The 27,983-nt window shown below is 41.9% G+C and overlaps 1 protein-coding gene across 2 annotated transcripts; it reads left to right on the forward strand.

Annotated features, from left to right (window-relative positions):
• Positions 1-619: 619 nt before the first annotated feature.
• LOC106576852 (ubiquitin domain-containing protein 1) lies at positions 620-27,983 on the forward strand. Of its 2 annotated transcripts, none has more exons than XM_014154330.2 (4): positions 620-1,371; positions 9,875-10,102; positions 25,406-25,591; positions 26,650-27,983. In XM_014154330.2, exons 1-4 carry the CDS (start codon positions 1,266-1,268, stop codon positions 26,871-26,873), a joined length of 744 nt encoding a protein of 247 aa, XP_014009805.1. In that variant the 5' UTR covers positions 620-1,265; the 3' UTR covers positions 26,874-27,983. The 2 variants fall into 2 exon arrangements, with proteins under 2 accessions (XP_014009805.1, XP_014009804.2); XM_014154329.2 differs by lacking the exon at positions 620-1,371 and adding an exon at positions 4,697-5,127.

A 27,983-nucleotide genomic window follows, 5' to 3' on the forward strand; every position in this document is an offset into this window, starting at 1 on the left:
AGAATGTGTGTGCCCCCAGGCTTGGAGGGAAGCAAAAGTCATTCCACTACCTAAGTGTGTTGTGAATGTATTGTAATGTTTTTAAAATTGTATAAACTGCCTTAATTTTGCTGGACCCCAAGAACAGCAGCTAATGGGGATCCATAATAAATACAAATACAAATCTCAGCTTGCTAACTAGCAAATCCAACCAACTACACACCAAATATACACAGAGCAAACAATAATGTTTTTAACTAATGTTAGTCTCAACCAAATGACAAGTACATAGCTATTGCTCTGTTACACAACATAAGAACCACTAGGTATAGGCTAGCCAGAAGGCTCTAATGCTAGCTAGCTTAACCAGCCATGAACTTTTAATAGAAAGCATCAGCTTTGTAGTGGCTATGCTATGTGGAAACACTCATTTGAATTCTTGCCTTCATTTTCCTCATCAACACCTTGCTGTAGCTTTTAAATTCTGTGAATATCATTTAGCTAGTCATTTTAACAAATTGTATCCATATTTAGCGGAAAGTGGAAAGCTGATCGGTCGGAAGGAAAAATCCTGCCCACCAGAGCTGTCTTGTTTTTCTCTGCTGCTTGCTTGCAGAGCAGCTCTTGCAAGCACTGCATATTTTTTCTAACCCTAACCCTAACTACAAAACTGTTGGCAGAGGTTAGTTGCTGAATTAGTGACAAAACTCAGAGGGCACAGATTCGACATCAGCAAATGTAGTTTTGATTCGTAGAAGAAGATTCACCAGTCGCAAGTTTAGAAAATGACTTGCATTCTTTCTCAAATTAAGTTGCAAGCTTGCAAATCTTATTGAATTTATTCACATATCAAGTTACATGTCTGCAAGTGTTGCTGTATTTATTCACACATCACGTTACGTGCTAGCGAGTGTTGTTATATTTATTCTCAAAAAAAGTTACGTGGTTGCAAATATTTTGTGCAACTACAAATCTGATTATACAGGTGCAACTCATACCTTACGTACTTGTACACTTATGTCTCTATTTTACATTCATACAATGCCTGCTAAACACATCCCGTACTTGGATGATCAATGACATTGGCTCATTGTTTATGTAGCCTGCTGTAATGTCTTAGGATGAATTTAATTAAAACTTGCAATATTTGTCTATGATTTGTTTTGTTTCTATATTTGAAAAGCTACCGTTCCAATTGGTTGGTAACATTATAACAAGTGGATAACTATTGATCTTTTATCTCTTCGCATTGTGTGTGTGTTTTCCTGGTGTTATGTAGCTATGTTATGCAATTGTATGGCTCTGCAGGGACAGTCATGGACGGGTGTGTTGGGAGGGATCGGCTGGACGGACAAGGACCTGCCAGGAAGTATACTTGGAGCAAAAAACGAGGTAAGAAGTTTTGACTGCTTCATTCTCTGCAGAGATGCACCCCATTTCACTTGCATGCACTGTTCATGTACATTCTGTACTTTACAGACCATGCTCTATAACAGGAATATTCAAATCTTACCCTGGGGGTCCCAAGTTATGCTGTTTTTTTGTTCTACCTGATAATTAATTGCACCTTCCTAGTGTTATATGTCACTCACTGACAGTGAGTATGGTTACATACACACAATAATACTAATAAGTTTATTGTGAATAGTCAGATTAATATAATAGTTTGATTTAAATGTTTACATGCTGAAATCAGGCTACGTGATGGTATTTTGATCAATGCAGAAAATCGGCAATCAAAATAAGTTCTACCATGTTATTTTTGGGAAGACTATTTGATTCTGAGTTCAGATATATCATGCTTATATGTCAAAACTATTTCTAAGATGCATACTTTCAGCATAAGAGGGAAGATTGCACTGCTGGTGCTGGCATATGTACAGATCAAATACAAGTGCTTTAATTGCCGTATGCCTACTTCGATTATGACCTCACGTCTTATTTAAGATAAGCGTAGTAAGGTGTTTAAGTGGCTAATGCCATACATCGGCCTACTACCATAATCATTTTATCATTGAGTCATTAGTGTGCATGTAAACATATTTAGTGAGCCCATGTCAGTTAAACACATTTCCATGGGTAAATTAGCCTATTTAGTCTAGCCAGCTATCTAAACTTTTAGTTATCATGGCCGAATTACCGACCAGACACGCAGGGCACGTACCCAGGGACCCTGATCTCCATGGTGCCCACATTCATTTTGTTAGTCACTTTCACTCAGATATCATATTAACAATGCCTAAAGCATGACAAAATGTGTAGAATTGCAGGAAATTTGCTTTAAAACTGCAAAAACATTTTGTCCACCCCATGGCAAAATGTGTAGAATTGGAGGTAATGTGGTGTAGAAATGCAACAAAAATACATGTTCTGTAAACATATACCTTTTGTTAAAAAAATACTTTTTCTGATAACAGATCCCTCTGTATGTATTAAATGTACCATTAAACTCAATGCAACTAAACACTGTACAATGTGTATTTGGGATTTTTACCATTGAAGACCATTAGACACTATAACATTGAAACCATTAGAACTGCTGCCTCATGGTTTGATTGTTCACCAGGAATGGTCTAACAGTAACTAATCCAGACCTTTATTTAAGGGAATAAACCACACACAAAGGGGGTGTTTCCTGGACACATATTAACCATAAAAGAAGAACAAACTGATTTGCTTTCATGGAGGATGACCACACAATTTATTTTCATCATGAGCCAAATCTATTGGTTTCTACAAAGACCAGCAAAATGGATAAAAGAGTGTGGCGGTATAGCATGAACAGTGGCAAAACTAGTGGTCAAAACCGGGTACTTTCCCACAACTTTATGATAAATAATGCAATTAACTTCAATTACAAATTTCTCTGAACAGGGGACAAAAACATCACCAGATTCACAGGGAATACATTACATAGTATGGAGAAGCAATACTCCAAACCTCAGCTTCATACTACTTTTCAAACATAGAGAACTGATACTGTAGGGATGTGCCGAGTAGTTGGACAAAATGAGTTTCGTAACGGATATGGGCAATTATCTGGATGCAATTATGATCTGAGTATTTTTGTAGTTATACTTGAGAAAAAACTGTATTTTCGGCTGCCAGCAAGCATCTTTCTCATGTCAGTCAGTCAGAGTTTGTAAACCATACTGTACTGTTTTCGAGTCCATCATATGTGTGGTTTAGATAGACAAACTAGCCAGTTGAGATGTCTGTAAAGAGAATGCTGCTCTGATTGGATAGAGTGAAGCTGTATTTCTTGTCCACTCGCTTCATAATTTCCCCGATCACTTTTCCTTGTATGTTTTCGGTTTGATCACTTAGATTGATGCTGCCTGCTACTATGATAAATCACACGGCAAGGACGTTTCCTATCAAGCTATCAATCTGCATAATATCTAACAAGTGGAGCAAGGGTAGGGAAAAAATTTGAAATCCTAATGCTCATTATGACTGAGTGACAGCAAACTTGTCTGACCACTGCAAGTTAAGGACATACAGACACACCCACCCCTCCGCACGCTGTTCCTAATCTGCAGCTTTTTTTTGCAGTGACAACGTGCAGGGATGTATTTTGCCAACACCTATTTATGCATATTAAAACACTTCAGTTTTTTTGAACTGTCATACATATACGATTATGAATGTGAGTATGGCCATGTCGGCACAGCCCTAATATAATGGTTCTTGGGGTGGGATAGACTGTCACGACTTCCACCGAAGTCGGCCCCTCTCCTTGTTCGGGCGGCGTTCGGCGGTCGACGTCACCGGCTTACTAGTTGCCACCGATCTATGTTTCCCTGTTCGTTTGCTTTTGTCTTTATTATTCACACCTGTTTATGATTCCCTGATTATGTTCATTATTTAACCCTCTGGCTTCCGTGTTTGTCTTGTCCGTGATTGTTTCCTGTTTTGTGATTGTTGGAGGTGTTTTCTCCTAACCCTGTATTTGGATGTGGAAGAAGTTTGATTATGATTTTAGTAAACACGTTATTGTTTTACACTCATCCATGTGTCCTGCGCCTGACTCCGACACTTCTTCTAACTAAAGCATTACATAGACATGGGTTGTGGGGGGTCCGTGGATGGCTTTTGACAATTCTTTTGGATTCCTCATGTTTGGTCCAAGTTGGATGTTGGGTACTATTTTTATTGAATATTATCTGAAACCTATAAATGAAATTGGTCAATTTGGGTTCAATCAATTAGCTTAACTTCTCTGAGATAAAATAACATTTCAACAACATTTCAACAGAATGCCAATCTTACCTGTTTCTAACGACAGAAACAATTTCATAACAATCTGAGATGGTGACTGTCATGACTTGTTGAAATGACAAGGAACGACTCGGGTAACTTATACAATAGATTCGACCAAGAATTGTCCACCCCCAAACAATATAATAATATATGCCATTGAGCAGACACTTTTTTCCCAAGGGCCTTAGTCATGTGTGCATGGGTGGAACCAGCAGGCCAAACAGACGTACAATGGTTTATACCTTGCTTGAACTTCTCCTTAACAGGCGAAATCACATTCCCAGCAGGTAAGTATGGTCTGACCAGGGTTTTAAGTCTATAATGGGGTTGCTGTGTTGACTCAAGTTATTCTTGATCTCGTCCACCTCTTCCTCTAAGTAGCTGATTGGATTAGTGCTGTTGTGTAAAGCATTAGCTGCCTTACTAGCCAATGTGGATAGGACATGCCCTCATATACTGCTCCTGTTGCTGTTTATGACATATGCTGCCAGATGTTCCATCTGCCATTTATTGATCCTGTGTGGTTCATTAGTAAAGAACTGGGGAAGTGTCGTGACAGCTAGTGAACCTAGCTCTGACCTGTAGTCATCATCGATAGTCAAAGCATGGAAATCTAGTCCAGGTGGTGGGATTGTACCCTTGACCACTACGACCTTCTTAGACAAATCTAAGAACTTTGTTTTCGTTGGCTCCAGTCACTGGTAGTAGTCTCTGAAAGGCTGTTTTCTCTGATGCAGAGTCTCGTGTTTGATTTAAACAACAAGTCTCTAGAACCAAGAGATCAAGTCTCTGGGAGAGAGAAAGAGAAGAACATGGGAGTCGCTAACTCTAGGGATCACCATCTGTACCACCCCTCACAGTCTCCCATCAAGGTGGTGCTGAAAAGTGAGTATGGATGGAGATGGACTGTGGATTGTTGGAGAGTTGGATAACTGTGTTAGTGAGCCTCAACTTTCTAGAGCTGCAATTGCCAGAAACAGAACAGTGTTAAGTCTGTGTATTTTGTCTTTCCACCATGTCAAGTTGAAGAGGTTAAATGTAAGATGTGGTCATTAGATATTAGTAACAACTTGTCATCAGGTTGCATCAGGTTGTAAAATCTCTCATAAGCTATAGTTTGACCTGTGTTAATATAACCTACCTCTTCATGAATTTATTTAACAGCGAATAGGTAAGGGGACAGGGTAAATTTATGAAAGGATATGAGAAGGAAGTGTGTAATGTAAATAAGGGGACTTAGACAAATTATTATGGGAATATCCTGTAGTATCATGTATCAAATATTTATATAATAGTGAACTCTAACCTGCAGCATACAAAGAATTATGCTTTCCAGTGATGTTTGACTGTTGATGTGTTGTGCACCATTTAAAGCTGGAGACCAGCATTAATCGTCCATTATGGTCACTGCCTGTATGAGGCAAACATCAATTCTTTAGATTTACAGTACCAGTCAAACGTTTAGAAAAGTAGTGAAGACATCAAAACTATGAAATAACACATGGAATCATGAAGTAAGCAAAAACGTGTTAAACAATTCTAAATGTATTTAATATTTTCGATTCTTCAAATTAGACACCCTTTGCCTTGATGACAGCTTTGCACACTCTTGGCATTCTCTCAACCAGCTTCATGAGGTAGTCAGCTGGAATGCATTTCAATTAACAGGTGTGCCTTGTTAAAAGTTAATTTGTGGAATTTATTTCCTTTGAGAGAATGTCAAGTGTGTAAAGCTGTAATCAAGGCAATGGGTAGCTACTTTGAAGAATCTCAAATCAATTTTGATTTGTATAACACTTTTTTGGTTATTACAAGATGCCACGTGTTATTTCATAGTTTTGATGTCTTCACTATTAAAAATACTAAAAATAAAGAAAAACCCTTGAATGAGTTGGTGTGTCCAAACTTATGACTGGTACTGTATATAGAGTGCATTCGAAAAGTATTCAGATCCCTTGATTTTTTCCACATTTTGTTACTTTACAATCTTATTCTAAAATGGTTTCAATTGGCTCTAACCAGAATAGAAAGGAGTGGGAGGCCCCGGTGCACAACTGAGCAAGAAGACCAGTACATTAGAGTGTCTAGTTTGAGAAATGGATGCCTCACAAGTCCTCAACTGGCAGCTTCATTAAATAGTACCCGCAAAACATAAGTCTCAACGTCAACAGTGATGAAGCGACTCTGGGATGCTGGCCTTATAGGCAGAGTTCCTCTGTCCAGTGTCTGTGCTCTTTGCCCATCTTAATCTTTTATTTGTATTGGCCAGTCTGAGATATGGCTTTTTCTTTGTAACTCTACCCAGAAGACCAGTGTCCCGGAGTCGCCTCTTCAATGTTGACGTTGAGACTGGTGTTTTTTATTCAGACCATTTACTCAGTACTTTGTTGAAGCACCTTTGGCAGTGATTACAGCCTTGATTGTTTTTGTGTATGACGCTACAAGCTTGGCACAACTGTATTTGAGGAGTTTCTCCCATTCTTCTCTGCAGATCCTCCTCATGCTCTGTCAGGTTGGATGGGAGCTATTTTCAGATCTCTCCAGAGATGTTCAATCGGGTTCAGGTTTGGGCTCTGGCTGGGCCACTCAAGGACATTCAGCGACTTGTCCCGAAGCCACTCCTGCCTTGTCTTGGCTGTGTGCTTAGGGTCCTTGTTCTGTTGGAAGGTAAACCTTCTCCCCAGTCTGAGGTCCTGAGCGCTCTGGAGCAGGTTTTCATCAAGGATCTCTGTAATTTGCTTCATTCATCTTTCTCTTGATCCTGACTAGTCTCCCAGTCCCTGCCAATGAAAAACATGCCCACAGCATGATGCTGCCAGCACCATGCTTCACCGTAGGGATGGTGCCAGGTTTCCTCCAGACGTGAAGATAAGCATTCAGGCCACAATCTTGGTTTCATCAAACCAGAGAATCTTGTTTCTCATGGTCTGAGAGTCTTTAGGTGCCTTTTGGCAAACTCCAAGCGGGCTGTCATGTGCCTTTTACCGAGGAGTGGCTTCCGTCTAGCCACTTTACCGTAAAGGCCTGAATGGTGGAGTGCCGCAGAGATGGTTGTCCTTCTGTAAGGTTCGCCCATCTCCACAGAGGAACTCTGGAGCTCTGTCAGAGTGACCATCGGGTTCTTGGTCACCTCCTTGACCAAGGCCCTTCTCCCAATTGCTCAATGTGGCCGGCTATAGGAAGAGTCTTTGTGTTTCCAAACTTCTTCCATTTAAGAATGATGGAGGCCACTGTGTTCTTGGGGACCTTCAATGCTGCAGAAAGTTTGGGGTACCCTTCCCCAGATCTGTACCTCGACATAATCCTGTCTTCGAACGTTACGGACAATTCCTTCGACCTTATGGCTTGGTTTTTGCTCTGACATGCACTGTCAACTGTGGCATGTTATATAGACAGTTGTGTGCCTTTCCAAATCATGTCCAATCAATTGAATTTAAGAGAGGTGGACTCCAAGTTCGGTCAGGGGTTGGTACGGAGCGTAGGGGTTGGTAATGTTCTCTAGTTGTGCCGTGATTGGCTCAGTGTTCTGTCACTCATGGGGACAATATATCACCGCAAAATCTACAGGGAGAACTCGAAAATTCAAGTGGGTGCTGCCATAGAGTTACATCAGAAGTGCCCAAGGCTAAAGATCATTGGCCACAGATAACATTTTGTTAAATCACATCATATCTACTGTAGCTTTGATTGGACTTATCATTTCAAAATCTTAGCTAGCAAGCTAGACAAGCAGTCATCATTATGAAACACGGTGACAATCTACTGACAAATCCTTTTCAATCCTTGTCATATGAAGAGAAATTATAGATAAAACATGTCGGTGCTCATCAGCCATTGGACACAAACATTACACAACAAGTTGAAAATCGCAAATTCAACAATGAGTAGTTTGGAAGGAATCAGGGATTAATTGCAAGCATTGCAAAGCAATCACTAACCTGCTATTCACCGGATTTGGTGTGTGGTCCAAGTCTGGGTTTAAGGGTCTCTACTTTGACATTCTGGGGTATTTTGTGTAGATAGATCAGTGACAAAAAAATCTAAATTTCTCATACCTTTTAAGACTTTTTCTGGTATATGTTTTCTAAGACCCATTTTCCGTTTGTTTGACAAGAAATCAAAGCCTTTGCTTGTTCCAAATTTTTAGGATGGAAAATAGTTGAGAAATGTACATATGTCTCCAAAATATAGACTTTTAGATTTCATTTGACACCCAATTTGATACGCTCCAATGCACTTCACGTTGGTGCCAGATGGTCCTTTTACATGGAAATGACCTTAATAGGTTTCACCTATAGTGTTATTCTTATGTCAATGTCAATAAATGGATACACCATCATTGCACCTCTCTCTCTCTGTTCAGTAGCCTAAACCTACCACAGGAGCAGTGAGGATTAGTACTCATAACAGGCTAACACTTGGCAGCTAAGACGCTAGCATTCAACCCTGTGTTCGGCTGACAATGACATTGCGCAAACCCCTGCAGCTGCTATCATGGGTGCTCACACATGTCAAGCCTCTGTGTGTGTGTGCTTTGTTTGTGTAAGCTTCGCTAAATGCACAGTGATTTATTTAATAGAAAGCCACTTGAGTCAGTAAGTTGTAGTCGACAGCTGTGTCCAGTGGGGGTAAACGAGTATCTATCTAATGGGGTGGTTCTATCTTTGTTGGTTCATGATCTAAGAAATAAGGTGTTTTTTTCAGAATGCAGTTATCTGAAATGTGAGGTCCATTGAGGTTATTGCAGTCACCTGGCAGTCTCCACTCAACACTCATCTCTCAGAGCAATGCATTGTGGGATAGCAGACACTACATCCTGTTATGTGGCACCCGATTACTGCGGTAATCCACTGTTGTCCATTTGTGTGTGTACATGTATGTGGCCGTGGGTAATACACTGCACTATAAATAATCACTTTGATTTCTATCTCTCTCTCTCTTATTCTCTCTCCCGCTCTCTCTCTCAAAGTGACCTTAACCATCATGCAGCAGAGTATTATACTGAGTCTCTTTGCAGAAAGATTCTTACAGAGGGGTACACACAAACACACCGCTCCTTGAGATGTGTTTCAGCAGTATCAAGTCATGCCCCAGATATCTCTAAACCTTAGATATGGGCTAACATGGTAGTACTAGTAGAGATTCACTCAGAATATCTGGTTTTCTCAGAGGCAGACATTGACAGAGTGCCTAGAGAACTATTCCTGCTTGCATGTGGAGGTCTATGACTATTCACTTATTTACCTTGTCAGATTATACGCTTCTGCTTTGGTTGCTTTTGTTCACCCTACAGGTTCCCACTCTGTTCATCAATTGATAGCATGAGTCTAAGACCGAAGGACCTGAGAAGAGACTGTGAACGTCCCCACTTCTGCATGTAGAAATGCCCCCTAAAAAAAACATTATACAATGGCTAGTTCTGGCATTTGGAAATGGAATCTTTGCACCTGTTTTGATATGCCATAGACAATGCCATAGACGGAATGATAGCTAGCACGCTACACTTTGTAATGAGTGCCGTGACATGACATTCAGAGGAATGGCAGTGTACATGCACGTCAAAACACTGAGTAAAATATCCTCACCTTTGGGAACCAAATGTATGTATTTCTTTCTCTTTATTTCCCTTCAGGACGCAACGAGCCACTGAAGAAGGAGCATCTTAAATGGAAGAATGAGTACCCTATGACGGAGGGCCAGCTGAGGAGTAAGAGGGATGAGTTTTGGGACACGGCCCCAGCTTTTGACGGCAGGAAGGAGATTTGGGACGCGCTCCGAGCAGCAGCGGTGGCCGTAGAGCTTAACGACCTGGAAATGGCTCAGGCCATAGTGGACGGAGCCTGCATCACACTACCACATGGTGAGATATACGCATGACCACACACACACACACACACACACACACACACACACACACACACACACACACTCACATGTTCCATCCAATTATTAATACACTAGATGACTGACAGGCGGTGCTGTTTTCAAGCCACTGCTCCTCCATCTTGGCACTCCCCCTCCATTGTGAAGAATTGGTTGGAAGCTATAAAAAGCATGTATTAATGTCTACATTTGTTTTTGCCATGCCTATTCTATTGCAGATACCTTAATGCCTACTTTTACATGATATTATGTGAGTTAAACATAAAAATACAAAATGTAAAAATATATAGAAACTTTTTCTTTAAAGCATCATTCTTTACAAAGTTCTAATGTTACTGTCCCCACTACACAGTGGCGTGTATTCATGAATGAGCTGCAGGACAGGAAAGAAACTGCTCAGGGATATTACCATGAGGCCATTGGTGATTTTAAAACAGCTTCAGAGTTCAATGGCTGTGACAGAAGAACTGAGGATGGATCAACAACATTGAATCTCTCTTTAAGCATTGTGTAGTTAATGACCATGCTGAATGACTATCAACAATAATGACCTAAATGACAGAGTGACAAGAACAATACAAATATACATAATAAATATTCCAAAACATGCATCTTGTATGCGACAAGGCACTAAAGTAATACTGCAAAAAAACAAAGGAATACACTTTTTGGCCTGAATGCAATACATTACAGTGCCTTCAGAAAGTATTCACATCCCTTTACTTTTTCCACATTTTGTTGTGTTACAGCCTGAATTTAAAATTTACTAAATTCAGATTGTTTCACTGATCTACCCACAATACCCCGTAATGTCAAAGTAGAAATTTGTTTGTAGAACATTTTAGAAATGTATAAAAAACATGAAGCTGAAATGTCTTCAGTCAATAAGTATTCAACCCCTTTGTTATTGTCACGTCCTGACCATAGAAATATGTTATTTTCTATGGTAGAGTAGGTCAGGGCGAAACAGGGGTTTTCTCTCTCTATGTTTTCTATTTCTATGTTCAAGTTCTAGTTTTGTATTTCTATGTTGGGGTTTTGTTTGGGATGATCTCCAATTAGAGGCAGCTGGTCCTCGTTGTCTCTAATTGGAGATCATACTTAAGTAGGGGTTTTTCCACCTGGGTTTTGTGGGAGATTAATTTTGAGTCAGTGTATGTTTCACCTCTGTGTCACGGTTTGTTGTTTCGTCATTCAGTTTATTTATGTATTGCATAGTTTCACAGTGTTAATAAAATGTGGAATGACACACACGCTGCACTTTGGTCCGCTCATTCCAACGACAACCGTGACAGTTATTGCAAGCCTAAATAAGTTCAGGTGTAAAAATGAGCTTAACAAATCGCATATTAAGTTTCATGGACTCATTCCATGTTCATTAATAGTGGTTAACATGTTTTTTGAATGACAACCCCAAATCTGTATCCTACTCATACAATTATTGTAAGGTCCCTCAATTGATTAGTGAATTTTAAGACCAGAGCGTTTTATCAATGCCTTGCAAAAAAGGGCACCGATGGGTAGATGTGTAAAAATAAAAAAAGCAGAAGCTGAATATCCCTTTGAGCATGACAAAGTTATTCATTACACTTTTGGATGTTGTACCACTACCCCCAGTCAATACGAAGATACAGGCGTCCTTCCTAACTTAGTTGCCGGATATGACGTAAACCGCTCAGGGATTTCACCATGAGGTCAATGGGGATTTTAAAACAGTTAGAGTTTAATTGTTGTGATATGAGAAAATTGAAGACGGTTCAACAACATTGTAATTACTCCACAATACTAACCTAAATGACAGAGTGAAAAGAAGGAAGTCTGTACGGAATGCAAATATTCCAAAACATTTATCCTGTTTGCAACAAGGCACTTAAGTAATACTGCAAAATAATTGGCAAAGAAATTGACTTTTTGTCCTGAATTTAAATCATTATGTTTGGGGCAAATCCAACACAACACATCACTTATTACCACTCATTTGAAGCATGATGGTGGCTACATCATGTTATGGGTATGCTTGTCATTGGTAAGGACTCTGGAGTTTTTGGGGATAAAAAGAAACTGAATTGAGTTAAGCACAGGCAAACTCCTAGAGCAAAACCTGATTCAGTCTGCTTTCCAAAATACACTTTCAGCAGGACAATAACCTAAAACACAAGGCCAAATCTACACTGGAGTTGCTTACCAAGACGACATTTAATGTTCCTGAGTGGCCTAGTTACAGTTTTCACTTAAATCAGCCTGAAAATCTATGGCAAGATTTGAAAATGATTGTCTTGCAATGATCAACAATCAACTTGACAGAGCTTGAAGAAGTTTAAAAATAATAATGGGCAAATATTGTACAATCCAGGTGTGCAAAGATATTATAGACTTACCAAAAAAGACTCACAGATGTAATCGGCACCAAAGGTGCTTCTACAAAGTGTTGACTCAGTGGTGTGAATACTTATATAAATGAGATATTTCTGTATTTAATTTTCAATACATTTAAAAAAATGTCTAAAAACATGTTTTCACTTTGTCATTATGGGGTATTGTGTGTAAATGGGTGAGAAAGAAAAAATCGAATCCATTTTGAATTCAGGCTGTAACAACAAAATCTTGAATAAGTCAAGGGGTATGAATACTTTATGAAGTCACTGCATGTTCGGGGCAAATACAACACATCACTGAGTAACTGCCTCCTTATTTTCAAGCATGGGGGTGGCTTCATCATGCTAGTTTTTCAAGGATAACAAGAAATGCGATGGAGCGAAGCACAGGCAGAATATTAGAGGAAAACCTGTTTCAGAATTCACCTTTCAGCAGGACAATAACCTACATCACATGGCAAAATCTACTGGAGTTGCTAACAAAGAAGACAGTGAGTGTTCCTGAGTGGCCAAGTTAACGTTTTGACTTAAATCGGTTTGAAAATCTATGGCAAGACTTGAAAATGGCTGTCAAGCCATGATCCCCAACATCTTGACATAGCTTGAAGAATTTTGAAAAAATTATGGGCAAATATTGCACAATCCAGGTGTGCAAAGCTCTTATAGGCTTACCCAAGATGACTCACAGCTGTAATCGATGCCAAAGGTGTTTCTATTATGTATCCTGTTGTGATTCAAAATATTTGAATGTGCAACCTAATCCAGTGATTGTCATGCATTTTGGGTAGACAATTATGTTATTGTTATACTTTACCATTAATATGACTCCAGAATTTTCCTTTTTTTTTGTCAATAGAGATGAATTTGTCTGCATCTTTATGTGCTCTAATAGCATATGCTAATTTATTTGGGGCTAATTCAACCCTGAGTAAGTGGAAACTCAAAACATATTAGCTAGATCACCAACTATAAAATGAATACCCACTAATAGTAGCCATATATTAATCTAACAGTACATGTCATGTCCAGAAAAACTAGCTTACGTCCAATGAGGCCAATGCGCATTTTGTACACTCCGTATCTCAAAGCCATATCGAATATCTTTGTAAAATAGCTGCTATTCAACTCATAATTGAGAGTTGCAAAATAAAAAATAGACCTACAGAAAGCTGAGAACATCCTCTCTCCATCTTGGACAACCGGATAGCTGTGTTTTCCCAGAAGTTGGATTTTAAAATGTTATACAATCAGAACTCTTTTCTTTCTCCCGGAGCATTTTTTCCCCTGAGAAAGGAGAGATAGAGTGGTTCACTCTACACAGCAGCAGGCTCCAGCGAAACAGGTACTGATTCACAGGCCCTGCACGAACAATTGACTTTCAGCACTACAGATAGCAACCCAAATGAGTAGTGCTACACACATAAAATGCATAGTGGTACCCGCTACTGATTGAGATACTTTCGGTAATTTTGTTTATGTGGACACCTGCTTGTCGAACATCTCATTCCAAAATCATGGGCGTTAATGTGGAGTTTGTCCCACCTTTGCTGCTATAGCAGCCTCCGCTATTCTGGGAAGACTTTCCACTGTTGGAGCTAGAAACACAAGCATTTCGCTACACCCGCAATAACATCTGTGACCAATAAAACTTGATTTGATTTACAGTACAGTCGTGGCCAAAAGTTTTGAGAATGACACAAATATTAATTTTCACAAAGTTTGCTGCTTCAGTGTCTTTAGATATTTTTGTCAGATGTTACTATGGAATACTGAAGTATAATTACAAGCATTTCATAAGTGTCAAAGGCTTTTATTGACAATTACATGAAGTTGATGCAAAGAGTCAATATTTGCAGTGTTGACCCTTCTTTTTCAAGACCCCTGCAATCCGCCCTGGCATGCTGGCAATTAACTTTTGGGCCACATCCTGACTGATGGCAGCCCATTCTTGCATAATCAATGCTTGGAGTTTGTCAGAATTTGTGGGGTTTTGTTTGTCCACCCGCCTCTTGAGGATTGACCACAAATTCTCAATGGGATTAAGGTCTGGGGAGTTTCCTGGCCATGGACCCACAATATCAATGTTTTGTTCCCCGAGCCACTCAGTTATCACTTTTGCCTTATGGCAAGGTGCTACATCATGCTGGAAAAGGCATTGTTCGTCACCAAACTGTTCCTGGATGGTTGGGAGAAGTTACTCTCAGAGGATGTGTTGGTACCATTCTTTGCTGTGTTCTTAGGCAAAATTGTGAGTGAGCCCACTCCCTTGGCTGAGAAGCAACCCCACACATGAATGGTCTCAGGATGCTTTACTGTTGGCATGACACAGGACTGATGATAGCGCTCACCTTGTCTTCTCCAGACAAGCTTTTTCCGGATGCCCCAAACAATCGGGAAGTGGATTCATCAGAGAAAATGACTTTACCCCAGTCCTCAGCAGTCCAATCCCTGTACCTTTTGCAGAATATCAGTCTGTCCCTGATGTTTTTCCTGGAGAGAAGTGGCTTCTTTGCTGCCCTTCTTGACACCAGGCCATCCTCCAAAAGTCTTCGCCTCACTGTGCGTGCAGATGCACTCATACCTGCCTGCTGCCATTCCTGAGCAAGCTCTGTACTGGTGGTGCCCCGATCCCGCAGCTGAATCAACTTTAGGAGACGGTCCTGGCGCTTGCTGGACTTTCTTGGGCGCCCTGAAGCCTTCTTCACAACAATTGAACCGCTCTCCTTGAAGTTCTTGATGATCCGATAAATGGTTGATTTAGGTGCAATCTTACTGGCAGCAATATCCTTGCCTGTGAAGCCCTTTTTGTGCAAAGCAATGATGACGGCACGTGTTTCCTTGCAGGTAACCATGCTTGACAGAAGAAGAACAATGATTCCAAGCACCACCCTCCTTTTGAAGCTTCCAGTCTGTTATTCCAACTTAATCAGCATGACAGCCTTGTCCTCGTCAACACTCACACCTGTATTAACGAGAGAATCACTGACATGATGTCAGCTGGTCCTTTTGTGGCAGGGATGATATGCAGTGGAAATGTTTTTTGGGGATTCAGTTAATTTGCATGGCAAAGAGGGACTTTGCAATTAATTGCCATTCAACAAACTAAGGCAGCAGACTTTGTGAAAATTAATATTTGTGCCATTCTCAAACCTTTTGGCCACGACTGTAGATGTTGAAACATTGCTGCAGGGACTTGCTTCCATTCAGCCACAAGAGCATTAGTGAGGTCGGGCACGGATGATGGGCGATTAGGCCTGGTTCGCAGTTGGTGTTCCAATTCATCCCAAAGGTGTTCAATGGAGTTGAGGACAGGGCTCTGTGCAGACCAGTCAAGTTCTTCCACTCCGATATCAACAAACCATTTCTGTATGATCCACGCTTTGCCATGGTGAAACAGGAAAGGGCCTTCCCCAAACTGCTGCCACAAAGTTGGAAGCACAGAATCTTCCAGAATGTCATTGTATGCTGTAGCGTTAAGATTTCCCTTCACTGGAACTAAGAGGCCTTGCCCGAACCATGAAAAACAGCCCCAGACTATTATTCCTCCTCCACCAAACTTTACAGTTGGCACTATGCATTGGGGCAGGTAGCGTGCTCTTGGCATCTGCCAAACCTAGATTCGTCTGTCGGACTGCCAGATGGTGAAGCATGATTCATCACTCCAGAGAACGCGTTTCCACTGCTCTAAAGTCCAATGGTGGTGAGCTTTACACCACTCCAGCCGATGCTTGGCATTGTGTATTGGTGATCTTAGCCTTGTGTGCGGCTGCTCGGCCATGGAAACCCATTTCATGAAACTCCCAATGAACAGTTCTTGTGCTGACATAGCTTCCAGAGGCAGTTTGGAACTCGGTAGTGAGTGTTGCATACAATTTTTATGCGCTGCGCGCTTCAGCACTGGGCGGTCCCGTTCTGTGAACTTGGGTGGCCAGCTCTAGCAGGGCAGAAATTTTAGGAACTGACTTGTTGGCATACTATGACGCTGCCACATTGAAAGTCACTGAGCTCTTCAGTAAGGCCATTCTACTGCCAATGTTTGTCTATGGAGATTGCGTGGCTGTGTGCTCGATTGCATGGGTGTCTGATCGACTTGCACTTACTCCATCCATCTATCCTTCTGGGTAAAGACATCAGTGACTGAACTGTAAAACTTATCCCTGTTGGCCCTCAGTTTTAATAGTCTCTTGGTCTCGTCCCTTTGATGTACAGTTGAAGTCGAAAGTTTACATACGGTTGGAGTCATTAAAACGCGTTTTTCAACCACTCCACAAGTATCTTCTTAACAAACTATAGTTTTGGCAAGGCGGTTAGGACATCTACTTTGCCATAACACAAGTAATTTTTCCAACAATTGTTTACAGACAGATTATTTCACTTATAATTCACTGTATCACAATTCCAGTGGGTCAGAAGTTTACATTCACTAAGTTGACTGTGCCTTTAAACAGCTTGGAAAATTCCAGAAAATAATGTCATGGCTTTAGAAGCTTCTGATAGGCTAATTGACATCATTTGAGTCAATTGGGGATGTACCTGTGGATGTATTTCAAGGCCGACCTTCAAACTCAGTGTCTCTTTGCTTGACATCATGAGAAAATCTAAAGAAATCAGCCAAGACCTCAGAAAAAAAATTGCAGACCTCCACAAGTCTGGTTCATCCTTGGAAGCAATTTCCAAATGCATAAAGGTACAACGTTCATCTGCACAAACAATAGTACACAAGTATAAACACCATGGGACCACGCAGCCGTCATACCGCTCAGGAAGGAGACGCGTTCTGTCTCCTAGAGATGAACGTACTTTGGTGGGAAAATCAATCCCAGAACAACATCAAAGGACCTTGTGAAGATTCTGGAGGAAACAGGTACAAAAGTATCTATATCCACAGTAAAATGACTCCTATATCGACATAACCTGAAAGGCCACTCAGCAAGGAAGAAGCTACTGCTCCAAAACCGCCATAAAAAAGCCAGACTACGGTTTGCAACTGCACATGGGGACAAAGGTCATACTTTTTGGAGAAATGTCCTCTGGTCTGATGAAACAAAAATAGAACCGTTTGGCCATAATGACCATCGTTATATTTGGACGAAAAAGGGGGACGCTTGCAAGCCGAAGAACACCATCCCAACCATGAAGCACGGGGGTGGCTACATCATGATGAAGGGGTGCTTTTCTGCAGGAGGGACTGGTGCACTTCACAAAATAGATGGCATCATGAGGAAAGAAAATGATGTGGATATATTGGAGCAACATCTCAAGACATCAGTCTGGAAGTTAAAGCTTGGTCGCAAATGGGTCTTCCAAATGAACAATGACCCCAAGCATACTTCCAAAGTTGTGGGAAATGGCTTAAGGACAACAAAGTCAATGTATTGGAGTGGCCATCACAAAGCCCTGACCTCAATCCTATAGAATATTTGTGGGCAGAACTGAAAAAGCATGTGGGAGCAAGGAGGCCTACAAACCTTACTCGGTTACATGAGCTCTATCAGGAGGAATGGGCCAAATTTCACCCAACTTATTGTGGGAAGCTTGTGGAAGGCTACCTGAAACGTTTGACCCAAGTTAAACAATTTAAAGGCAATGCTACCAAATACTAATTGAGTGTATGTAAACTTCTGACCCACTGGCAATGTGATGAAAGAAATAAAAGCTGAAATCAATCATTCTCTCTACTATCATTCTGACATTTCACATTCTTAAAATAAAGTGGTGATCCTAACTGACCTAAGACAGGGAATTCTTGCTAAGATTAAATGGTGGTGGTCGGTGGCCTATTATAAAGGTCCTGGATGGCAGGACGCTTGGCCCAGTGATGTACTTGGCCGTTCGCATTACCCTCTGTAGCGCCTTACGGTCAGATGCTGAGCAGTTGCCATACCAGGCGGTGATGCAACCGGTCAGGATTCTCTCGACAGTGCAGCTGTAGAACCTTTTGAGGATCTGGGGACCCATGCCAAATCTTTTCAGTCTCCTGAGGGGGAAAAGGTTTTGGTGTGCCCTCTTCACCACTGTCTTGGTATGTTTGGACAATGATAGTTCATTGGTGATGTGGACACCAAGGAATTGAAACTCTCAACCTGCTCCACTACAGCCGCGTAGATGTTAAGGGGGGGGCCTGTTCGGCCTGCCTTTTACTGTAGTCCACGATCAGCTCCTTTGTCTCGCTCACTTTGAGGGAGAGGTTGATGTCCTGGCACCACAATGCTAGTTTTCTGACGTCCTCCCTATAGGCCGTCTCATCGTGGTCGGTGATCAGGCCTACCACTGTTGTGTCGTCAGCAAACTTAATGATGGTGTTGGAGTCGTGTTTGGCAATGCAGTCGTGGGTGAACAGGGAATACAGGAGGGGACTAAGTACACACCCCTGAGGGGCCCCAGTGTTAAGGATCAGCGTGGCAGACGTGTTGTTGCCTACTCTTATCACCTGGGGGCGGCCCTTCAGGAAGTCCAGGATCCAGTTTGCAGAGGGAGGTGTTTAGTCCCAGAGTCCTTAACTTAGTGATGAGCTTCATGGGCACTATGGTGTTGAACGCTGAGCTATAGTCAACGAACAGCATTCTCACATAGGTGTTCCTTTTGTCCAGGTGAGAAAGGGCAGTGTGGCGTGCGATTGAGATTGCGTCATCTGTGGATCTGTTGGGGCAGTATGCGAATTGGACTGGGTCTAGGTTGTCCGGGAGGATGCTGTTGATGTGAGCCATGACCAGCCTTTCAAAGCACTTCATGGCTACCAACGTGGGTGCTATGGGGCGGTAATCATTTAGGCAGGTTACCTTTGTTTCCTTGGGCACAGGGACTAGGGTGGTCTGCTTGAAACATGTAGGTATTACAGACTCGGTCAGGGAGAGGTTGAAAATGTCAGTGAAGACACTTGACAGTTGGTCCACGCATGCTTTGAGTACACGTCCTGGTAATCCGTCTGGCCCAGCGGCTTTGTGAATGTTGACCTGTTTAAAGGTTTTGTTCACATCGGCTACCGAGAACGTTATCACAGTCATCCAGAACTGCTGGTGCTATCATGAATGCTTCAGTGTTGCTTGCCTCAAAGTGAGCATAAAAGGCATTTAGCTCGTCTGGGAGGCTTGTGTCACTTAGCAGCTCGCGTCTGGGTTTCCCTTTGTAGTCCGTAATAGTTTTCAAGCCCTGCCACATCAAACAAATGTCAGAGCCGGTGTAGTAGGATTCAATCTTAATCCTGTATTGACGCTTTGCTGGTTTGATGGTTCGTCTGAGGGCATTGCGGGATTTCTTATAAGAGTCTAGATTAGTCTACCGCTCCTCCTTGAAAGCGGCAGCTCTAGCCTTTAGCTTGATGCAGATGTTGCCTGTAATCCATGGCTTCTGGTTGGGATATGTACGTACAGTCACTGTGGGGACGACGTTGTCAATAAACGTATTGATGAAGCCGATGACTGAGGTCGTGTACTCCTCAATGCCATTGGATGAATCCCAGAACATATTCCAGTCTGTGTTAGCAAAACGGTCCTGTATCGTAGCATCCGCATCATCTGACCACTTCCGTATTGAGCGAGTCACTGGTAAAAATGTGGTAAAACTAATTTAAGTTTGCCTGCATTAAAGTCCCTGGCCTCTAGGAGAGCTGCTTCTGTGTGAGCAATTTCTTCTTTGCTTATGGCCTTATAGAGTTGGTTGAGAGCGGTCTTTGTGCTAGCTTTGTTCTGTGGTGGTAAATAGACGGCTATGAATAATATAGATGAGAGCTCTCTTGGTAGATAGTGTGGTCTACAGCTTCTCATAAGGTACTCTACCTCAGGCGAGTAATACCTTGAGACTTCTTTAATATTAGACATTGCGCACCAGCTGTAATTGACAAATAGACACCCCCACCCCTCGTCTTACCAGAGGTAGCGTTTCTGTTCTGCCAGTGCATGGAAAATCCCGCTAGCTCTATATGGTCCGTATCGTCATTCAGCCACGTCTTGGTGAAACATAAGACATTACAGTTTTTAATGTCCCATTGGTAGGATAAACTTAATCATAGGTCATCAATTTTATTTTCCAATGATTGCAACTTAGCAAGAAAAACAGATGGCAGTGGAAGTTTACTCGCTCGCCTACGGATTCTCAGAAGGCAGCCCGATCTGCGGCCCCTTTTCCTGCGTCTTTTCTTCATGCAAAAGGCGGGGATCTGGGCCTGTTCCAGTGAAAGCAGTATATCCTTCTCGTCGGACTTGTTAGAGGAAAAAGTTTATTCCAGTCCGCAGTGAGTAATTGCTGTTCTGATGTCCAGAAGTAATTTTTGGTCATAAGAGACAGTAGCAGCAACTTTATGTACACAATAAGTAAAAAAATGTATTACACAAAACGCAAAAAAACTAACAAAATAGCACAATTGGTTGGGAGAATGTAAAACGTCAGCCACGTTCTTCGGCGCCATCTTAGTCACAGTAATTAGGCTTCTCCAAGCTCTGATGCTGCTGCTGGTCATTAGTTGCCTACCAAACTTGCTAACTGCCTGGTACTCAGCAATCTATTGTTCCTCTAATCACTCTAACATCAATGCAAATGTCATCTCAAATCTAATCAAACACTTCATGATAGGCCATTAGCTCATGTTGCGCAACAGTTCTATAGGCTATGCAATTGAGGGAGAAAACAGAGTGATGACAGATAATAAAAAGACGAGGATCCCATCCAATTTCTATATGCTAAGCCTACTATATTTATTTCTCAACTTTCCTAATATTAAGCACATTGCTTATATTTACAACAGGAGTATAGCCTACCTGGCTGGCATGAAAATAAACCACAAGGAAAAGTGCCCTCCATTCGCTATTTAAGTGCATAGATGACATGTATTTTTTCCAATGCCCATTCTAAATCAAAACAAATGTCACACATATATATTATTTTGTAAACTCAGCAAAAAAAGAAAAGTCCCTTTTTCAGGACCCTGTCTTTCAAAGATAATTCATAAAAATCCAAATAACTTCACAGACCTTCATTGTAAGGGGTTTAAACACTGCAATTAATGAACATGCACCTGTGGAACGGTCGTTAAAACACTAACAGCTTACAGACGGTAGGCAAATAAGGTCACAGAACGAGCCGTATGGCTGGTGGCATTGTCATGCTGGAGGCTCATGTCAGGATGAGCCTGCAGGAAAGGTACCACATCAGGGAGGAGGATGTCTTCCCTGTAACGCACAGCATTGAGATTGCCTGTAATGACAACAAGCTCAGTCCAATGATGCTATGACACACCGCCCCAGACCATGACAGACCCTCCACCTCCAAATCAATCCTGCTCCAGAGTACAGGCCTCAGTGTAATGCTCATTTCTTCGACGATAAACATGAATCTGACCATCATCTCAGGTGAGACAAAACCGCGACTCGTCAGTGAAGAGCACTTTTTCCCAGTCCTGTCTGGTCCAGCGACGGTGGGTATGTGCCCATTGGCAACGTTGTTGCCTGTGATGTCTGGTGTCTGACTTGTAGGCCTGCCTTACAACAGGCCTACAAGTCTTCAGTCCAGTCTCTCTCAGCCTATTGCGGACAGTCTGAGCACGATGAAGGGATTGTGCATTCCTGGTGTAACTCGGGCAGTTGTTGTTGCCATCCTGTACCTGTCCCGTAAGTGTGATGTTCGGATGTACCGATCCTGTGCAGGTGTTGTTACACGTGGTCTGCCACTGCGAGGACAATCAGCTGTCCGCCCTGTCTCCCTGTAGCGCTGTCTTAGGCGTCTCACAGTACGGACATTTATAAATCAATTTAACACAGAGAAGAGCAGTCTCGGTTGAGTTACCCATCTTGAAGCCTGACTGGTTAGGGTCAAGAAGATCGTTCCGAGAGAGATCATGAGAAAGTTGATCAGAGTGTTTTGGTGTTTTGGAAAGAAAAGAAAGAAGGGATACAGGTCTATAGTTTTTGACCTCAGTAAAGTGTTGGTTTCTTGATGAGGGGAGCAACTCAGGCCCGAGGGGATGCAGCCAGTGGTCAGGAATGAGTTGATGAGGGAAGTGAGGAATGGGAGAAGGTCTCCAGAGATGGTCTGGAGATGGGAGGAGGGGATGGGGTCGAGCGTTTAGGTTGTCGGGCAGCCAGACCACTAGTCGCAGGATGTCATCTTGAGAGAGAGATGTGAGTGAGACCAGTGGACTCAAAAGGTTGATGATGTCCGCTACTCAATGTAGTTGACAAAGTCGTCCACAGTGATGGAGGGGGAGGATTAAGGAGGGAGGAGAAGGTGGGAAAGCGTTTCCTAGGGTTAGAGACAGAAGCTTGAAATTTAGAGTGGTAGAAAGTGGCTTTAGCAGCAGATACAGAGGAAGAGAAGGTAGAGAGGAGGGAGTGAAAGGATGACAGGTCCTCCAGAAGTTAAGTTTACCTAAATTTTTGCTCAGCTGCGGCTGCCCTGTTCTGTAAGCTCTCAATGAGTATCTCAACCATGGAGCAAGAGGGGAGGGCCGAGCCGTCGGGAGGAAAGGGGACAGTGCAATTCATAGGATGCGGAAAGGAAGGAGAGTAGGGTCGAAGAGGCAGAATCAGGAGACAGAAAGGAGAAGGATTTAGCAGAAGGGAGAGATTATAGGATAGAAGAGGAGAGTAGTGGGAGAGAAAGAGCGAATATTGTGACGGCACATGACCCTCAGAGAACATCTCCACATAGGAGAAATGAGTAGACCTGTGCCACCACCGTGATGACCAGATGCTCTCGGACTATGAGAGAAAACATAGTCAGATGAAGAAAGAGCAGCTGGAGTAGCAGTGTTCTTTGGGGTGATCCATTTCTCCATCAGGGCCAAAAAGTCAAGGGACTGAAGGGTAGCGTAGGCTGAGATGAATTCAGCGTTCTTGACCGTAGATCAGCAGTTCCAACAGGGATGCAAACTAGTCACCTTTCAGTGAAATTTGCCGTTTTGAATCAAAAATAGGTGACCTACGTGATTCGTGTAGATCAGATGAGAAAAATTTGGGAGGGGAGGGGAGGCTTGGATCACTACTGACTGTAAGCGAACAAGTGATGCGCGTTTGGAGTAATACTGACCGTATCCAAGGCTCAGCCAATCTTTCACAAAACATCAGAATGCAGCGCAGCACGCGACTGAAGAAAGAGACAACCAATTTACTAGTTACAACATCAGCGCGGGCTCCGGAAAGGCAGCTTGCCATTTACAGCAGCACGTCCCCTGAACGATAACGAAGAGATAACGTTAGGTGAGAACCCTGACCATGGAGACGGGGGGGGTGATGAAGCGTACTTCATGAGCTGTAAATGAAAAACAACTGGCATTTGGAAAGTTTGAGGTGAGGGAGAAAGTGAGGTGGAACAATTATTAGCATTGTTAAGTATCTTGCTAGCTGGATCGAATTCTCCGTTAGCTAGCCAGAGTAATGTTGAGCAACATTAGCCAACTTAACGGATCAAATAATTGAGTTTATGGTGTGAAAATTAGCTTGCTAATAAAGTCAGACAGCTAACATTAGCAACCTAACCATTCGCTATAGTATTAACTGGTATACGACTCCTTGCCGTTCCTCAAGTTATTAACGAGTTAGTTGCTTACTGGACTCTGGCAATCTGTGTGAAACTAGTTAACTAGCTAACGAACTAATCACTATCTGTTAACTAGTGTTTTCGCTCTACAGTATGTGGTTAATTTTCAGAATGAGAGAATTAGGTGAAAATTAGGCATTGCTTGTTAAACAATTGGATTCAGGGATTAAGTGTAGCTGGAGCTGGGCCTGGTTTAAACTAGGTGTCACTATAGACGTTAAAGGAACACCACACACTCTCCCTCTTTCTCACTTTTTCACTACAGTGGATAAAAAGTGGTATGTCAGGTGTACTCTGCCTGAAAGAGATCAATTATGCTAACAAATGGTATCATGCTCCGCTGGCACATTGTAGAACAGATGTCCACAGGCAGAAAGTGTATAATGTGCAGTGTAGCCCAAAGATATTGTTTCTGTTGTGTTGAACTTGACAGTAACGTGTGTGAGAGTGAGGGGGGATTATATATTTTTTATACTCAGTGAACGTTATTTTTGCACACATGTAGCCTTGTGCACTTGATCGATGGCCACTATAATATAGCAAAAAAATAATGCCTTTTTGTTTGATTCTATTTCTACTTTAAGATGTTTTTTTCCCAAGTGCAATATTTATATATGTGTGTGGTCACAAGTGTTCTATTATAAAGGCTGTCATGGCTAACTGCAATTTTAATGTATTTTTTTCTCAAGACTTGAGTGTCATTTGCAATAACGTCTAGGCAACAAATAACATTGGATTGCTTTCTTCACATTTTTTAGCTGTGAGTTAGGTTCACAATAACCCCGTTTTATTTTACACACGGAGACTGATCATGTAGATCATATTCTTTGTTGTTTAATTAGTTAAAACCTGCATTTCCCCCTAGTAGGGATTTTTTGCATGTTTCAATGCAAAAAAGAAAAAGTGTCACATTTTTGGGTCCTCGCCAGTTTGCATCCCTGTTCCAAATGCTGCCAGACTCGGAATTCCACATGGGTTGTGTGCGCAGGGTACACTAAATTAAAAGGGTTGCAGCCAAGGGGTGGGGAGCGTCTGTAAAGCCTACAGGGAGAGGTGCGAACATGTAAAGAAAACACACATAGTTGACAAAGCCACAGAAGAGCAAAATTAGATAATCTGTAAATAAAAAGGTAATATACTCAAGTGAGAGAGTGGTGTGGATCCTTCCAGGTGTGATGTGTGGTTATATAATAGTCATGGACAGCATGAACGGATCTCAAGTATTTAGCTACATAGACAGTAAGGAGACAGTGGGGGACGGTACCTCCGGGGGTAGGGTTGGCCACTCCTAGTCTAGGGGTCCCTAGGGGCTATTGGTTGACTTCAGTCGGGCCTGCTACTGAGGTTTGTTTTTTGTCTTTATCTGTCATCTTCAGGTACTCTGACAGAGAGTTATGATGAACTGGGGAACCGCTACCAGCTTCCTGCTTACACTCTAACCCCTCCCGCCAATCTCATCACTGAACGCACCAATGACAGCGAAGCTCCCGATCAAAAGGAGCAGAAAAAGCCTCCCACCTTTCCCAAAGAGGAGTTCCAGCTACGAGTTCGACTCTCATGCGGTAAGAGACACAATACTAGAGCGGGCGATATGGACAAAAATTCATATTGCGATAAATTGCATGAATTGAGGCGAAAACAATAAATAAAACGCTAAGTTAATAACATTAATATCCACCACTGTTTTTTCTTTTTTATTATCCTTTATAATACTACTACTATTTTGGTGGTTGTAGCCATCAAGTGGCCCATTAACAATCACCCAGATTAGCACATTTATTTCATTTCAAACGAACAATATCAGCAAAATGCCTGTGATAAGTGGTTGATGTCGATAATTTTCCGTTTATCGTCCCAGCTCTACACCCTACCCTTTTTCCGTTGAGCTGTTCCATCTACTCAATTTCTCTCTGGGGATTTCTCACTGAGATCTGGAGGGTCATTTCAATACTAATAATTATGAGTGTGAATGTCACCCCTCAGGCCTAGTTATTGTCCTATTGTTTGACAGCGTGTTAAAGGGAATCTGTTTAAGCAAGGCGAGGCACAGAATCACTAATCTTGATTACATTATAGTGATTTGTGCGTTAGTGATTCTGCGCAGTTCGACTCTCAACTTCTCTCTAATCCAGGGTTTCAAAAACTCTGTCCTGGGAACCCTTTGTGCACGTTTTCTTTTCTTCTTCCTAGCACTACACAGCTGATTCAAATAACCAACTTATCATCAAGCTTTGATCATTTGAGTCAGCTGTGTAGTTCTAGGGCAAAAACTAAAACGTGCACCCAAGGGGAGCCCCAAGACCGAGTATGGGAAACCCTGCTCTAGTCTAGAGTCGATTTACTTGCTCTGATTTACTTGCTCCCACTATTCCCAACTCCCCTCCGCTCCTCTCCATTCACTGCCCTACAAACAGTGAAATGATTGAGTGCAGTGAGCAACTGAATGTAATAGTGCATGGCTGATATATGGAAATAGATTAGACATCTGGGTTTATACCGTGAGGGCAACGTTTCGAACGTTGCAGGTAGAAATATAATGAATAGAGTTGACACCATTCCCTATTCTTGAACAGACCCTTGAATGTAGAAGTAACTTGACCAATGTCTCTGTCCTCCACAGGTAAGGACCTCCGTATAAGCGCCTCCATGTCAGACTCCATCTCCCAGCTGAAGACAGTCCTGGAGGGGCAGGAGGACATCGAAGTGGCCCACCAACGCTGGTTCTTTGCAGGTAAACTGCTCACAGACAAGATCCGACTCCAGGACACCAAGATACAGAAAGACTTTGTGCTCCAGGTCGTCGTCAACAACTACTCACCAGTTACCAAACTCATGCCAAACTGAGGAGAAATGGAGAAAGACGAGGATGGATGGGAGAGTAGGAGGAAAGGATTGAGACGAAAGGGGGACAGAGAGAGGGGTGGAAAAAGACTGGGATGGAGTGCAGGCAGAAAAGGATGGGAGAATGTTGGTCAAGGCCTAATTTCTCTCCTCTAGAAGTTCAAGCACACCAGGGTCATGTTCATTAGTGCACACCGTAGGAAAACGTAACAAAAATTTTTGCAACGTTTCTCATTGGTCATGTTCAGATGGTCCGAAATGTGGAAAGACTTTTCTTCCATTTCGTGCCTAGTGGACAGGACACTGGACTGTTGGTTGCTGCAATGGAATGTTGTAATTAGTTTGTTTGCTTTTGTATTTCTTATCCTCTTTTTGTATTTCCTAATACTTTCCTAATGAGCCCACATTGTTACTGAGTAAAAATACACAAATTCTGCATAGCCTGGCAAAGCACTGACAAATTGTAGACTGAACTGGAAGAGAATCATGGCATATGGAGAAGAGAACTTACTCCTATGCGTCTGTCTGTCTGTCTACAAATCATTCCTTGTGAGTTTGTCCTTGTGTTGTGGTACTTTGAACTGTGGAAAGTGTCTTGCCTGATAATACAAATATTCTATTGGATCTCTATCTATACTGAAAGCCAATCTATTTGTACCCTATCTATTGTCTAATCTTTACCTAATGGGAGAGAAGAATATTGACAGATTTATGAAAGAAAATGTGTGTACTGTTTCAATATTTGTTGGATTACATTTACCTTTACATTTAAGTCATTTAGCAGACGCTCTTATCCAGAGCAACTTACAAATTGGTGCATTCACCTTATAATATCCAGTGGAACAACCACTTTACAATAGTGCATCTAAATCTTTTAAGGGGGGGGGGTTAGAAGGATTACTTTATCCTATCCCAGGATCATGTAAATATTTCTATATGTATATGTTTAACAAACCCCCCAAAAAAATGTGCGTGACAATGTTCATGGAAAGTCAACGATTTGATGAAAAAGTGAATATACCGGTTTATAAGGTGAAAATAGCAGATTTGATTTCCATCTACTGTATTTTTTGAACCAAGTATGGAGAAAATGCTGAAAAGTGTATGAATATT

This window comes from Salmo salar, chromosome ssa18 (assembly GCF_905237065.1).
Source record: "Salmo salar chromosome ssa18, Ssal_v3.1, whole genome shotgun sequence".
NCBI classification, from domain to species: domain Eukaryota; kingdom Metazoa; phylum Chordata; class Actinopteri; order Salmoniformes; family Salmonidae; genus Salmo; species Salmo salar.

Bases quoted from the DNA above. Each gene is read 5' to 3' on its own strand.
- LOC106576852 (XM_014154329.2), top strand. From the start codon at position 4,974: ATGCAGAGTCTCGTGTTTGATTTAAACAACAAGTCTCTAGAACCAAGA. The intron at 10,103-25,405 runs GTGAGATATACG...TGTCATCTTCAG, and splicing joins CTGCATCACACTACCACATG to GTACTCTGACAGAGAGTTAT. The intron at 25,592-26,649 runs GTAAGAGACACA...TGTCCTCCACAG, and splicing joins ACGAGTTCGACTCTCATGCG to GTAAGGACCTCCGTATAAGC.